Source organism: Podarcis tiliguerta, assembly GCF_965153285.1.
Source record: "Podarcis tiliguerta genome assembly, chromosome: 8".
Lineage (NCBI taxonomy): Eukaryota > Metazoa > Chordata > Lepidosauria > Squamata > Lacertidae > Podarcis > Podarcis tiliguerta.
In genome coordinates, this window is record NC_139541.1 from 38,923,261 (window position 1) to 38,936,955 (window position 13,695).

The window sequence follows — 13,695 nt, forward strand, 5'->3', positions numbered from 1 at the left end:
GTATCTCTGTGTCCTTTTTATATAAAAACTTATCTTTATTTATTTGAAAAAACTATCAGTCAAATACACACACACTTGATATTTGGAGGTATTTATAAATAGCCTGGATCGACATTTCAAACAAATGCTTTCCCCAGAAACTCTCATGCTGGATTATCTTAGCTAATTAAAATAATGTAAACTCGTATGTCATAATTGGCAGCGTCCCATATCTTCTGCTGTAGTCCACAAAGTTTTCCCAGCTTCTTGAAAATCTAACTTGCCTTTGCCTGCCGTCTTTGAATCTGTGAAAGTGTGTCAGTTTAACCAGAGCTGCAAACACTCTCTGTTTTTGTGTTGCATTTTTGCATATTGCTTGGAGATGTTTAAATACAATTGAGAAGTGCCTTTAAACAGACCAATAAGACTGACCTTGAATTGGCTGTCAGGACTCAGGAGGTGTTTCTCTTCTCTGCTCTCATCAAGGTAGCTAGCCCCACCTCCAGGGTCTCAAACTCTGCATCTGATTGGCTGTTGATGTATCAAATGGAAGGCCAGAAGCCTTCTTCACCTGTTGCTTCTTCCAAACGGGTCTGAGCCTCTTCCTTAACGTGAGATAAAACAGAAGTGGACTTGCTTGCAAAAAAGGGTGTGAGTGAGCAGCAATGTTTGGACTTGGGGCAAGGTAATTATAAAGAGGGAGGAAGATGCTTGAGTGGGTCTGAAGCTCTGTAAGCCTCTTTCTTGGTTTCAGGATGGGTGGGGCCAGGGCCTGGTGGGTGCAAGGTCCTCCCTGCCAGCTGGGAGGAAGAACTGGAGAAAGGCGTACAGGAGGTAATAGGGGCTTCTGGTGCTTTTTGCATCCCAAAGCAGCAAACTCCATTGTGGCACCTTAAAAGCAAGCATATTTATTATGGGAAAGCAAGCATTTGTGGACATTTAAAAGGTGACTGTGAGGTGCTGCTTTCTAACCATGGCACCTGCCAAAAGATAGGAAGGCTGGTGCTCTCTGGGGTATTTGGTTCCCCCAAATTAGCTGGCTTTTTAGCTGCAAAACTCCATTTCCCTTGGATTTCTCTGCTGGAATGTTCTGCTTCCTTCCTTCCTGAACTCAAACGTCATCTTCCTCCCTGTATATATATTCCTTTTTACAAAATAGGGGTGTTTTTAAAAGATAGGTGTATCCTGCTATAATGGGGATGGGAAGCCTCGGATTTGGGGTCCAAAAAGAGTCCCCCTCTTTAGCTGCCCAAGTGAGTCTTCGGAGCTACACACCCACAACGGTCACCGACCCTGCTTTACTCCCTCTTCAAGTGTTTTTGCCGAGCGGTAATATGTCCTTGATCTCTGGTAAGGCCTCTTGCCTGCCTGGATGGAGGAGAAAGAGAAGTATGTGAGCGTGTGTAGAATCTAGCCTAGTGTACAAAGGTAAAATTTACATTTGTTGCACCGCCCACTTTTTCCCCTGCCCCCGCCCTCCACTAGCATGTGGTCCCTGGAAGGGGTTTTGACCCTCAGCCTGAAAAGGGTCCCTTAGATATATACTCTGCCCCCTCCGCCTCCCTCCCTCCCTCCCTCCCTCCCTCTGTCTCTCTCTCTCTTTCTCTCTCTCTCTCACACACACACACACTTTCACTCACCCCACACACTCCGTCCCTGAAGTTCCCCTGTGCCTCTAACCTGGTTCCTGGGAACCTGTTCTACCATTAGACAGCGTGAAGAGCTTGCCTTAAGGATCTGATTTATGTATGTCATGAAAGGGCAGCAAATTGCACGTTATTTACTTTATTATTATCATTCTGCTTCTATTGCCAGGGAAGATGGGAGTCACTTGTGAGATTTTCTGCCTCAGGCAGACTGGACTGGGGGCTGGGAGAAGAAGGATGTCGTTTATTGCTTTGCCTCAGGTCCCTTAGATATATACTCTGCCCCCTCCACCCCTCTGTGGCTCTGCTTCACATAAAGTCTGCAGTCCTATGTGCGTGTTGGAGCATAAGCCTTATTGAACTCAGTGGGGCTTAGCTATGATGAGTGAGGAATCTTAAGGTAAAGGGACCCCTGACCATTAGTTCCAGTCATGGCCAACTCTGGGGTTGCGGCGCTCATCTCGCTTTACTGGCCGAGGGAGCCAGCGTACAGCTTCCGGGTCATGTGGCCAGCATGACTAATCTGCTTCTGGCAAACCAGAGCAGCGCACAGAAACATCGTTTACCTTCCCGCCGGAGTGGTACCTATTTATCTACTTGCACTTTGACGTGCTTTCAAACTGCTAGGTGGGCAGGAGCAGGGACCGAGCAACGAGAGCTCACCCCAACCTTCTGATTGCCAACCTTCTGATCGGCAAGTCCTACGCTCTGTGGTTTAACCCACAACGCCACCCGCGTCCCTGAGGAATCTTAGGACTATGCTTTAAGTCAGGGATGGAGAACATCCATGACTCTCCAGAGGCTGCTGGATGCCAACTCCCAACTGCCTGAGCAGCCAGGGATGATGGGAGCTGTAGTCTGGCAACATCTGGAGGGCCACAGGTTTCCTCCTCCTGCTGTAAGTGTCTGTGGTTGGAAAGAATTGAATTAGCCCAGCTGCTAAGCCCGCATGCCATGGGCACAAATTTCTGTGCTTTACGTTTTTGTGTCCTGGGGCTGATGGGAGTCATAGTCCAAAACACATGAAGGAAAACAGGGGGGCAAAGTTTGGATGAGTCTGTGTAAATTCCCAGTTACTTTAGAGCTCCAGCTCACTTTTGGTGCTTCTGTTTTCCTCCCCAAGCCCCCAGTTCCCTGACGCTGATTCCTGGTGGCAGAACCCTCCGTCTCTAGCCACTGCCAATTCCCCCTGGGATGCGACTGAAATCTCAGCTTGGCAGAAGCACCTGGAAGAAGAGACCAAGCTGAGTCCTCTGAAAGGAGATAGAAAGGAGCTCCTGGAAGTGGAAGACCCTGTGAGTCTGGACTGTGGTAGCCCCATATGTTGTCGGACTCCTAAATCTTTTCCAGCCAGCATGGCCAGGGATGATGGGAGTTGTCATCCAGCAACATCTGAAAGGCACCATGTTGGCTTCTTTTGGGGCAGGAGAAACAACAACAGAAAGAGCCTCTAAGGCAGAGTTTCCCAAACTTGGGTCTGCAGCTATTTTTTGGACTATAACTCCCATCATCCCCTGCTAGCAAGACTAGCAGTCAGGGCTGATGGGAACTGTAGTCCTAAAACAACTGGAAACCCAAGTTTGGGAAATCCTGCTCTAAGGGATGACTTGAAGTCTGTGGTCCTCCAGATGCTTGGACTCCCATCACCACCACCCCCCAGTCAGCATGGCCAGTGGTCAGGGTTGATGGGAGGTGTAGTAGCAGCAACAGCTGGATGGCTACTGGTTGAGCCTGATATTCATAGGATGGCAGTAAGGTACGGTAAGATGTGCTGTGCAAAAGCAATGAGGAAATGGGATTTTCAGCTGTGCTGCCCCAGTTTTGGAATACCCTCTACTGGGAGGTTTGTCTGACACCAATTCTGCTTTAATCTAGGTCAGCACTCACCAATCATGTGCTTTCCAGATGTTTTGGACTACAACTCCCATCAGTGTTGACTGGGGTGATGGGAGTTGTAGTCCAAAGCAACTGGAGTGCACCAGGTGGGTGAAGGGTGATCTGGGATAGAGCCCTTGTTTGTCAGGCAATACATGTTTAAAGTATTGTTGATCTGGCTGCATCTTTTATATGTGCTTTTATGTATATCTTATTTGTTATTTGTTTGGAAGTCAGCCTGTGATCAATTTTGATAAATGATGGATTTATGGTTGCTAAGCTTAAATAAGTAAAAAAACCAAAATAAAATCCAAAAGGGACCAGCTTCAAGGGTGCTATCTAGCAACATGGTTTCATTGGAGCCAGAAATATATTGCTGAGAGGCTGTCTGTGCAGCTGGGTGAGCTGGTTGGGTTAACTGACTCAGGTGGCAAACAGCAAACCATCTCCACTTCTGCTGAGCCTTACAAAGTTGTGTGTGTGCATGCACATGCACACACGCACACCTATCTACTTAACCAACAGTGGAACTTCTAAGTTTGCAAAGAGCTTTGGAATTGGAGGCCTGAAGCCTGAGCTTCCCAATCAGAATGGGCAACCTGGTTTTGCACAAGAGTCTCACTCATTCCCTCCTTGAACAGAAGCTGGCTGAGGATGGGCTGATTACTCTGCTGTGCTCCTTCAACACAACCCTGTGCTCCTCTCTTATTGCCTCCTCCCCCAATCTTGCTATGTAGGAACTGGAGGCCATCAAGGCCAAGGTCCGTGAGATGGAGAAGGAGGAGGAGTGGCTGCAGGAGCTGCAGGCCGAAGCAAAGAACCTCATCATGAGATCAGAGGCAGGTATGGTTTTCGTGTGTGTTTCAAGGGTTGGCTGACAGCAGCATGCTGTTATCCCAAGCGGCTTCACTGTGTGATTCCAAAAGATATGTGTGCCCCAGAAGACCTTGTAGCATTGGACAGTGCCACCTCAAGTGCCTGCAAGTGAATGGAGAAAGGGAGTCATAACTGGGCATATTAGGTTGCAAGTCTTTGGGCAGAGCCTGGTTTGCTCCTTTGAACAGTGCCTAGATCCATTGGGAATCGCAAGTGGGAAGGGCACTGCTGGGGATGATGATAGTTGTCATCCAAAAGAAATGGAGGTTACTAGGCTGGCAAAGGCTTTTAGAAAAGAAGCTGTGTTAAGTAGAACTTCAGTAAAGATTGCATGGACAGGTATTATGAGGGCACTACGAGTCATGAAAGCCAGCTTGCTGCAGTGGCTAATAGTCTGGTGGAAAGACAGGGGAGAACTGCATTCAGATCCTCGCTCAGCCGTGAAGGCTAGCCACTACTTATGCTCAGGCAGACCTTCCTTGCAGGGTTGTCTTGAGGTTAAAATGGAGGAGGCCATTTTCCCCGCCTTTAACTCCTTTTGAAACAGGTGGGATATCAATGTATTATGTGTGTGTGTGTGTGTGGTCTTATTTCAAAGGGCTGAGAACTCAGAAGCAGGTTCTCAAAACTCAGAAACTGAGCTCCAGCTCCCATCAGCCCCATCCAGGCAGGACAGTGGTCAAGGAAGATGGGAGTTGGAGTCTAGTAACCTCTGAAGAGACACAGGTCAACCACCTCTGGCATACCACGATTCCCATGAGGTCTCCTCCTCCTCCCTTCCACAGGACTTGGTTTGCCTCGGGCAACTCAGGAAAAAATGGAAGTTGACCAGCGCTCTGTCTACGTTGGAAATGTAAGTGAGATGGGGCTTCAAGGGAGCTGGAGCAGCATTGAGTGTCTGGGCTAGAGGCCCTGCAGAACAGTCTCCCCTTGTTGCTGTGATGCCAACCAGTTGACCGCAAAACACATGGTTAGGATACGAGAACAGTCGTGATTGGCAGGCATGAGTTTCAGCACCTGTCTTCCAAAAATTAAGACACGTTAACTCCCAGCAATTAGAAGAGGGCAGGAGGAAGGGGGCTTTTAGGACCTGGTACATCCCCAGCATGTGGTTAAATAGTCCCTTGCTGCAGAGGCTTTGCTGATCTTTATAAATCACTGTGTACTCACATAAGAACACACTGAGTCAGTCCATTGCGGGCTGCTCTGTCAGGCCTTCTTGGTAGCGGTTCCCTATTTGTGGAATGCCCTCCTTGTTGAGGTGTGTTCCTCTCCCTCATTACCGACTTTCAGGAGGAAATCAAAAACATCCCTGCTGACCCAGGCATTTGATGTCTGAAAGGCAGTGTTCGCAGCCCTGAGAACTGATTTTAGAATGGTTCCCCCCTACTCCAAAATTGTTTTGTTGTTGATGTGCTTGCTGCCCTGGGCTCCTCTGGGAGAAGAGGGGCAGGATATGATTTGAATTCATCACCACCAAGCTCAATATTGTCCACTCTGGCTGGCAGCAGCTCTCCAGGGTTTCAGACAAGGGGACACCCCCAGCTCTAGCTGGAGATGCCAGAGATGGAACTAGGGACCCTCTGCCAAAAGCAGATGCTTTCCCCACTAGCCTCTGCCTCTGCCTCTTCCCTGAATCGTTGGGCAGTGGGGCAGAAGTCTGGACACGTGTGATGTGATCTTTATAGGTGGATTATGGTGGAAGCGCAGAAGAGCTGGAGTCCCATTTCAACAGCTGCGGTCAGATCAACAGAGTTACTATCCTCTGCGACAAGTTCTCCGGTCATCCTAAAGGGCAAGTGATTTGATGGTGGGGAAGGGGGGCAGTTGTGGTTTTGAAGGATGGGGTGGCTGCCTCTCTTGAGGGCCAGGTAGATGGATGGGATGGCTTCCGGGTGCCAGAGTGAATGCAGACTGGGGGGGACTGGCTCCTCCTCTTTGCTCATCTCATGGCTCACGGGAGGGCAGATGGAACAAGCCAAGATGAAGAAAGCGATCATCCTGCACATGTAGGGCTCTGGGGATCAGCCATGAGCAACATGGCTGGGTGTGGGCCTTGCCAGGTGCCCAGTGAGTCTGACCCCTGAGGCTGCCCCTCTGGATCAGACATGTTCCTCTCTGTCCCTCCACTCCTGGCAGTGCAGATTGTAAATGGCTGAGTGGCCATCATGTCTTTCTGAAGGTTTTGTATTGCTCCAGCAAGTCATTGAGATGAAGAGTGCTTCCAGAAGGCTTGTTTATCAAGCACTAAAAGCCTCATACCCAGCGTTGCATGGGAATTATAAGGAACCAAAAAATCATTGTAGTTTTGATATCAGTGGGTTAAAATCAGTGCACTTTTGAAGGGTTCAGTCCACCATCTTGATTCACAGCGGCATCCATTTGTATACAAACGGACAGAAACCTGCTCTTTGACCTCAGGAAACTATCACACAAAATTTAGTTACAGTATCTTAAGAGGTATCTAAATGCATAGATAACAAAGAGACACACAACTTTCCAAAATAGTAGATTCATCCTGATTTGTTTGCAGGGACGCACTAAGACAGGGGGGTGACCAACTCCCAGAGTTAAAAACTGACAGTGGTCTACCCCCTTTTGGGGGGTTCAGGTCAGTTGTTGAGCCTTTTTTAGGGTAGCCGAAGTTCTTGAGCTTCTTGGCGGGGGCACTCATCTACCGGTGATCTGCCATAGGCATCTGGTGATCTACCGGTAGATCTCACGATCTACCTATTGGACATGCCTGCACTAAGACAATGCTGGCTATTGAGGTAGCATTCAGCCTGATTTGTTTGTGGAGGAGGCAACATTGCAACAAAGATAGTGTTATCTAACAGTTTCCAGTGCATTTTGCCATCACTTTCCTTACCACAAAATGGCCAGTCTTTTGGGGAAGCTGGCTTGTTTTTCAGGAGCTTTGAATTCACTCTAAGTGCACAACCTGAATTGGCAGGGATGTGATTGAATCGCACCTGAAAATAGAGACAGTCTGGGGGCACATAAAGATGCAATGAGGAGGACAAATCTGCTTCCCATTGTGGCCCCAGGGGGAATACACAAGTGCATCTTTCTCCCATCAGAAGCTTGCAAATTGGCCCCAGGTGACTTTCACAGCTCCTCCTGTTGTTGCAGGTATGCCTACATTGAGTTTGCTGACAAGAGTTCTGTGAAGGCTGCTGTGGAGCTGGGCGAGAGCACCTTCAGAGGCCGTATCATCAAGGTGTGTGTCATGGGAAGAGGAGGGTGTCTGGGGATGCAAAACCCTACCTTGGGGGTGGGGGCTTGTATTTCTAAGTGGGTAGGGGGCCTGCTTTGCATCCGGAAGGTTCCAGGCCCAATCCCTGGCACCAACTCCCCATAAGCAGCTGATGGGAAAGGCCTCTCTCTCCCTGAGACCCTGGAGGGCTGCTGCCAATCAGAGTAGACAGTACTGGTCTATGGGTACCTATATACCTTTCCCTATCTGTGTCTTTCCAAATGTGGGTTTGTTGCTTTCCAAACTGGCCTTTCACTTCCATTCTATGTAACTGCAGCCCAGTGTTTCACTTCTGTGCAAAATTTCAAGGTGCCTTCCATCATGTGTTCACATCCCAGTCCAAGATGGAAAGCCAGGGATGTGGAAACTTGCACCCTCTGCAGATGTTGGGCTCGATCCTTCCATCAGGCCCAGCCAGCGTGGACAAGGCTCAGTCAGGGCTGATGGGCAGTGTAGTGAAACAACACCTGGAGCGGGGGGCAGGCTCCCCATCTCTGCTGTAAGTGATGTGAGCTAATTTTGTGGCACCATGTTGTCTTTGCTTCGCTTCAGGTGTTGCCCAAGAGGACCAACATGCCAGGCATCAGCTCCACGGACCGGGGTGGTTCCCGGGGTGCTTTCCATGGCCGGGGGGCTCTGCCTCGCCGCTCCAGTTTCTGTGGAGGGCAGCGTTTAAGGCCACGTGGAAGGGTGCACAGGTGAGTGGACAGCAGAAGAGTGCTTGCCAGTCCAACATCACAGGAAGGCTATCATTCCATCAATACAAGCATTTCTGTTTGCCAGATGGGATGCTCGTTCCTCCTCTCTTCCCACATCCCAATGCTGTCCAGAGGGTTTTCCTGAGCAGGTGTGTGTGTGTGTGTGTGTGTGTGTGTGTGTGTGTGTGTGTGGAGGAGAGTCCCATAGCACTCTCAGGACTCATTCTGCTGGTTTCTGCTAGCGCAACAACTTAGTTACATCCAGCCCTGGATGTCTGAGGCTAGGAACTGAAGGAGAACCGAGGACCTCTTCCTGCTATATACCGTCTTTCTGGGGGACGGTATAAGATGCTAGCACAATCTGCCACTAGAAGCACATTGGCTCCTGGGTGCTGCTGCTGTCAGGCTGGCTCAGCGTCACCTGTGCATCTGCGTGGCCAGCAGGGCCTGTAAGCTGCACACAGACAAGGAGTTGGACACCTTAGTGGTGCCCATGGGCAGCAGTTCTCTTTTCCATATCGGAAGGAACAGAAATGAGCAACCCGTCAGCTCGGTATCCCAGAAAGAGCAGCTGGCATGGAGTGCCCCTGGGAGCGAGTGTGTCACTTGTGGTGTTCTGGCTTGGCTTGCACTTTCAGCATCCCCAAGTTGTTTCCGGGGGGGGGGGGGTTGACACCTTTGCCCTAGATGAGCTGAAAAACAACTTTTCTGTCTTTTGCAGGATCTAAAAGCTGGTCTGAGTACAGGGATCTGTGTTTAGGGCTGTCTCTATACACCATAGGGACGCAGGTGGCGCTGTGGGTAAAACCTCAGTGCCTAGGACTTGCCGATCGTATGGTCGGTGGTTCGAATCCCCGCGGCGGGGTGAGCTCCCGTCGTTCGGTCCCAGCTCCTGCCCACCTAGCACCCCTAAGTGCAAGTAGATAAATAGGTACTGCTTTATAGCGGGAAGGTAAACGGCGTTTCTGTGTGCTGCGCTGGTGCTGGCTTGCCAGAGCGGCTTCGTCACGCTGGCCACGTGACCCGGAAGTGTCTCCGGACAGCGCTGGCCCCCAGCCTCTTAAGTGAGATGGGCGCACAACCCTAGAGTCGGACACGACTGGCCCGTACGGGCAGGGGTACCTTTACCTTTACCTATACACCATTGTCAATCCTCTCTGCTGCTGTTGAGAGTCTGGACTGACTATGATAACTAAGGGTTTATTTTAATAATTTAGATCCCGATTTTCTTTAGTAAACTGAAACCAATGTGCCTAACCATTAAAAGATCGACTACCACCGTAAGTAAAAAAAGGACTAAACGGTATGCAAAAATAGCAAAGGCAAAAGATCATTTATTTTATATTTTATTCATTGCATTTATATGGCACCTTTTCCCTCGAAGCTCAAGCTGGTGCACATGGTTTTCCAACTCCCCATTTTATCCTCACAGCAACCTGGCAGTGACTGTCCGAAAGCCACCCAGTGTGCTTCATTATTAAGATTAAGGGCTAGAAATTTGCTATGTGTGGTTGTCAGTGGTAAAACAATAGCATACTTGTACGCTGTGATCACACAGCATAGAATATACCCAGCTTTGTGCATAGCTCCAGCTGACCATGGCCCTGAATCAGTTTGACAAGGCCACTGGGAATCAATTCTATCAGTGATGGATGGCTCTTGTAGCTAATGAGCAAGTGGCTTATATGAAGGAAAGGCAGAACACCCTTAGAGGCTGAGTTGATGCATTTACTCATCTAGATTGGCTTATAGTCTCAAGAAATTCCTTTGCTTCTCCTGACCTCTTCCACTCCATTTTGTATGCATTTCTTAATTTTAGATGGTTTTTGGGGACAGCATCCTGGAGTTGGGGTGTTGGGAAAGGGAAGTTCATATAAGGGAGGCCTACAGTTCTGCAACAAAGGGTTGGGTGGATTATGGAAGAGCAAAATATATCACAGGTAAGGGTTCTGTTAAGGGCTGCATTAATTCGGGGGCAATCTATAGGGCAGAGGTGGGGAACCTCAGCCCCAGAGGCCTAATGCAGCCCTCCAAGACTCTTTATTTGGCCCTTGGGATTCTCCTCTGGCCACACCCCTCGCCTTGCTCTCCCATCTTTGAATGCTTACCTGTGACGACGCCTCTAGCTTGCAAATATGGAGACGGGATGTTTGTACAGGTAGAAACATCTGGTACTAGCATGGCTAGAATGTAGCCTACACTGGTGTTAAGGTAAGAGTCACATCCATTGCTCCACCCACTGTTAATCTGGCCCTGCCCACCCTTGTATGCGGCCCCCGGAAAGTTGCCCACGAGTGTGGCCTTCCGGCTGAAGAATGCTCCCCATACCTACTATAAGGGACTGCCGTGGGCAGGGCAACTATCCCCCTCCCCCACTTTCTCTGCACCTGCCCTCCATTGTTTCTTTCGTTGGCACCAGTATGAAATTAGGCAAAGCGCCTCTTCGATTTAAGAATTCAATATTTTATTTTATTTTATCCCTTTGAGTAAATGATGCCTAGGCCAGGGATGGGGTGGTGAAACATCTGGGCTAACTTTTGCCATGGTCAATGTGTGTGTGTTCTTCTCCAGGGGCCGTGGAAGACTTTCTCCTTGGTACATGCCTTACTAGGCAGTGGGACAAGGTGACCCAAGCCAGGACTCAACTTGGACCGGAACAGGGGAGCAAAAGCAAGTGGATCCGCCCAAAGAATATTTCTCCTTTGTTATCCTGTGAGAGTGACTTGCAAGCGTTGAACTTCTATGCCAGTCTTCCAGACAAGACACACAGGGTTATCTCCTCCTTGGGCAAGGAAAAAAGAAATGCTGGAGTGGCCCAATGGGTGCAAAAAATGACTTTCCCCCCAAATTTATATGTCATCGTTTAGAGCTTCATTTGAATTTTCTCTTGATGGGTAGAAAATTAGAACTCTGGTAGGGTCTGGAACCCCCCCCCCTTTCTCTCTGCCACCCTTTCCGTGATTCTTGGCATGCTGTATTATCCTCGCTGGATGTTCATCTGCTGATTTTCTTGGTAAGCATTTGACTCTAGGGATGGCTTCAGAAAGGGGACTAAGTAGCATCCTGGTAGGTGTTTTAAATGTACATCACCCAAACCCAAATGAGGACTTGTTTCCTTTGAAAGAGGCCAGATCCAACTCTTACATACAGAAACAAACAACTGGCATGCTAGTGATGAACAAGTCTTGCAACTAGGGCATCTATTTCCATTGCTCTTCCTCTCCCCACCCCTTCCTCACCGTTGCATCTAAAGGAGTGTCTATGCTATGAATCGTAAGCTGAGTGAATTATATCATGGTCCTTCTGCTCACCCTCTCATATGATGATCGCAAACAAATACAGTTAGATCCCAAGTCCTGTTGGAAATCATACACTCCTGTGCTTCCCAAGGTTCCTTGGCCAAAGCCATTAATTGTATATATATTTATTTTTAAAAAACTGGATTAAGTTTGCAGGGCAGGTGTGTTGTGAAGCTCTCACCAGCCTTAGGTGTCTTTGTGTAATACTTTGCACCTTTGCACCCCATTCAGCCTGGTTGTGTAGAACCACTTTCTGTTACATGGGCTTGTGATGAAGGTGTAACTCAAAATGGTGGGCCAGTTTTGTACACCTTTGCTACCTGCTTGAGCTTAAACTGATGGGTCTAATCTGAGCATTTTTAAATTCCATTCTCTTCCCAGCTTGGGAGGAGCTGTGGAGGCCAAATGAAGGAAATTGTGTCGATTTTGGTGGGCTGGGAAGAGAACCACCAAGGGGTAGTGGTGGAGGCAGCAGGGCATCTTTACTCCTGTCTGCCTTGCATGTCTTGCATTTCTTTCCTATCATATCCTCCTTTTAAAACTAATTTAAGAAAAGCTTATTTGAAGTTAGCCTATTGCCTATTTAAATGAGTTTTTTACTATTGCACTCACCTACTATTTATCTCTGTTTAGACTGTTTTCATTCCAGCCCAAAAGAATCCCAATGAAATGATAGATACTAAAAGCAGCTTTCTGCAACCCTGAAATAATAGGACTTGCCAGATCAAAACATTAATAATGATAAAAAAACTCAAACCTTGAAAGTTGTTCATATGGGCGAAACTTATCACCTTGTTTTCTGAATTGCACTGTTATCCGGAATGGACAGTCTAGCTCACATCTTAACTAAATTTATATTTCACGTTTAGTGTTTTTACAGTAGCCAGCAAATTCTAAAAGAAACATCTGTTAAATTCCATAATTCATTCTAGTAATCTTTTCCTCAAGCACTGCAATTCCAAGAAGTGTGGTACCTGGGGGTGGCTGCAGGTCACCTTTACAGGGTGAAAAACATGACCTTTTGATTTTGGCAAGTGAAAAGATGCAACTTCAAGTCCTAAAGGGATAAGAAAAACAATAAATCCCCTGGGAAGTTCTCTTGTGTAAGAGAACTGCAGAGGAGAAATGTTCCTGGGGATTGTATCCTAAAGGAGTAATAAATGGGCAGAAGTTGAAATAAGCAGAGTGAAAAGGGGTTTTTTTGTATTAAATTTGTATGTGAATAGAGATGCCATTTGTGGTAATGTTTGTAAGTTAATATTTTTTAATAAAATAAAAGATCCAACTGATTAAACTAAACCCACAACAAAAGCATTGGCTGTGGATTTCTCTCTGGGCTAATCTACCTCCTTTAAGAGGTCATGTTGCATGAACATAAAAAAACCATGAAATGCAGTTATTTCTGGACTATGCCACTTTGGACAGCAAATTGGTGACTGGGTTTTTAATATCTCTCGTGTTACCTTTTTCAGGGTTTTTTTGAAGCCCTCCATGAACACAGAAGGTCAGGGATTACTAACTTAGCTGTTTCCCTGACACGCTAACCTACTGCACTAAAGGGATTTTTAAAGGGGCATTTAAATATGCAGCTCCACCTGCAAACTGAAGTAGTACAATCCAGTAAAGGGACCTAGCAGAAGAGCAGGTATTTTGCAGGCAGAAGATCCCAGATTCAGTCTTTGTGTGACAAGCACCTGTAATCTGATGCGGACTCTGAATAGACAAAATACTGATTTTAGTTCTGATCCACTCTCATGGTTTAATCTCCCATTTTTAATGGCCCCTCTGAGCTGCCCTAGCTAGTTCTTTTGCAACAGGTTTAGAACCATTAAGGAAGTAGAACCATGCTCAAGTAAATAGGCCACTTTGGGGACACCTTGTTGGGGTTGATCTACTGCATCCAACAAGAGGCAGTGAGGACCACCAACAAGGATGATTTTAAAAGAGGATTATAGACATTCATGGATGATAAGGCTATCAATGGCTATGTTCTCCATCCATTGTCAGAGGCAGAATGCTGCAGTAGATGGGTCACTGGTCAGATACAGCAAGCTTATTCTTACGCT

The 13,695-nt window shown here is 47.6% G+C and overlaps 1 protein-coding gene across 1 annotated transcript; it reads left to right on the plus strand.

The window, feature by feature from the left end:
* The first annotated feature begins 275 nt into the window (after positions 1–275).
* Positions 276–13,681, plus strand: PABPN1L (PABPN1 like, cytoplasmic). Its single transcript, XM_083456517.1, has 8 exons — positions 276–664; positions 2,749–2,920; positions 4,238–4,343; positions 5,162–5,229; positions 6,065–6,171; positions 7,509–7,596; positions 8,185–8,330; positions 10,902–13,681. Exons 1-8 carry the CDS (start codon positions 645–647, stop codon positions 10,939–10,941), a joined length of 747 nt encoding a protein of 248 aa, XP_083312643.1. The 5' UTR covers positions 276–644; the 3' UTR covers positions 10,942–13,681.
* Positions 13,682–13,695: the final 14 nt, after the last annotated feature.

Excerpts from the sequence above, each read along its gene's own strand:
- PABPN1L (XM_083456517.1), top strand. The coding sequence starts at position 645 with ATGTTTGGACTTGGGGCAAG. Across the intron at positions 2,921-4,237 it reads TCCTGGAAGTGGAAGACCCT|GAACTGGAGGCCATCAAGGC; the intron begins GTGAGTCTGGAC and ends CTTGCTATGTAG. Across the intron at positions 7,597-8,184 it reads TCAGAGGCCGTATCATCAAG|GTGTTGCCCAAGAGGACCAA; the intron begins GTGTGTGTCATG and ends GCTTCGCTTCAG.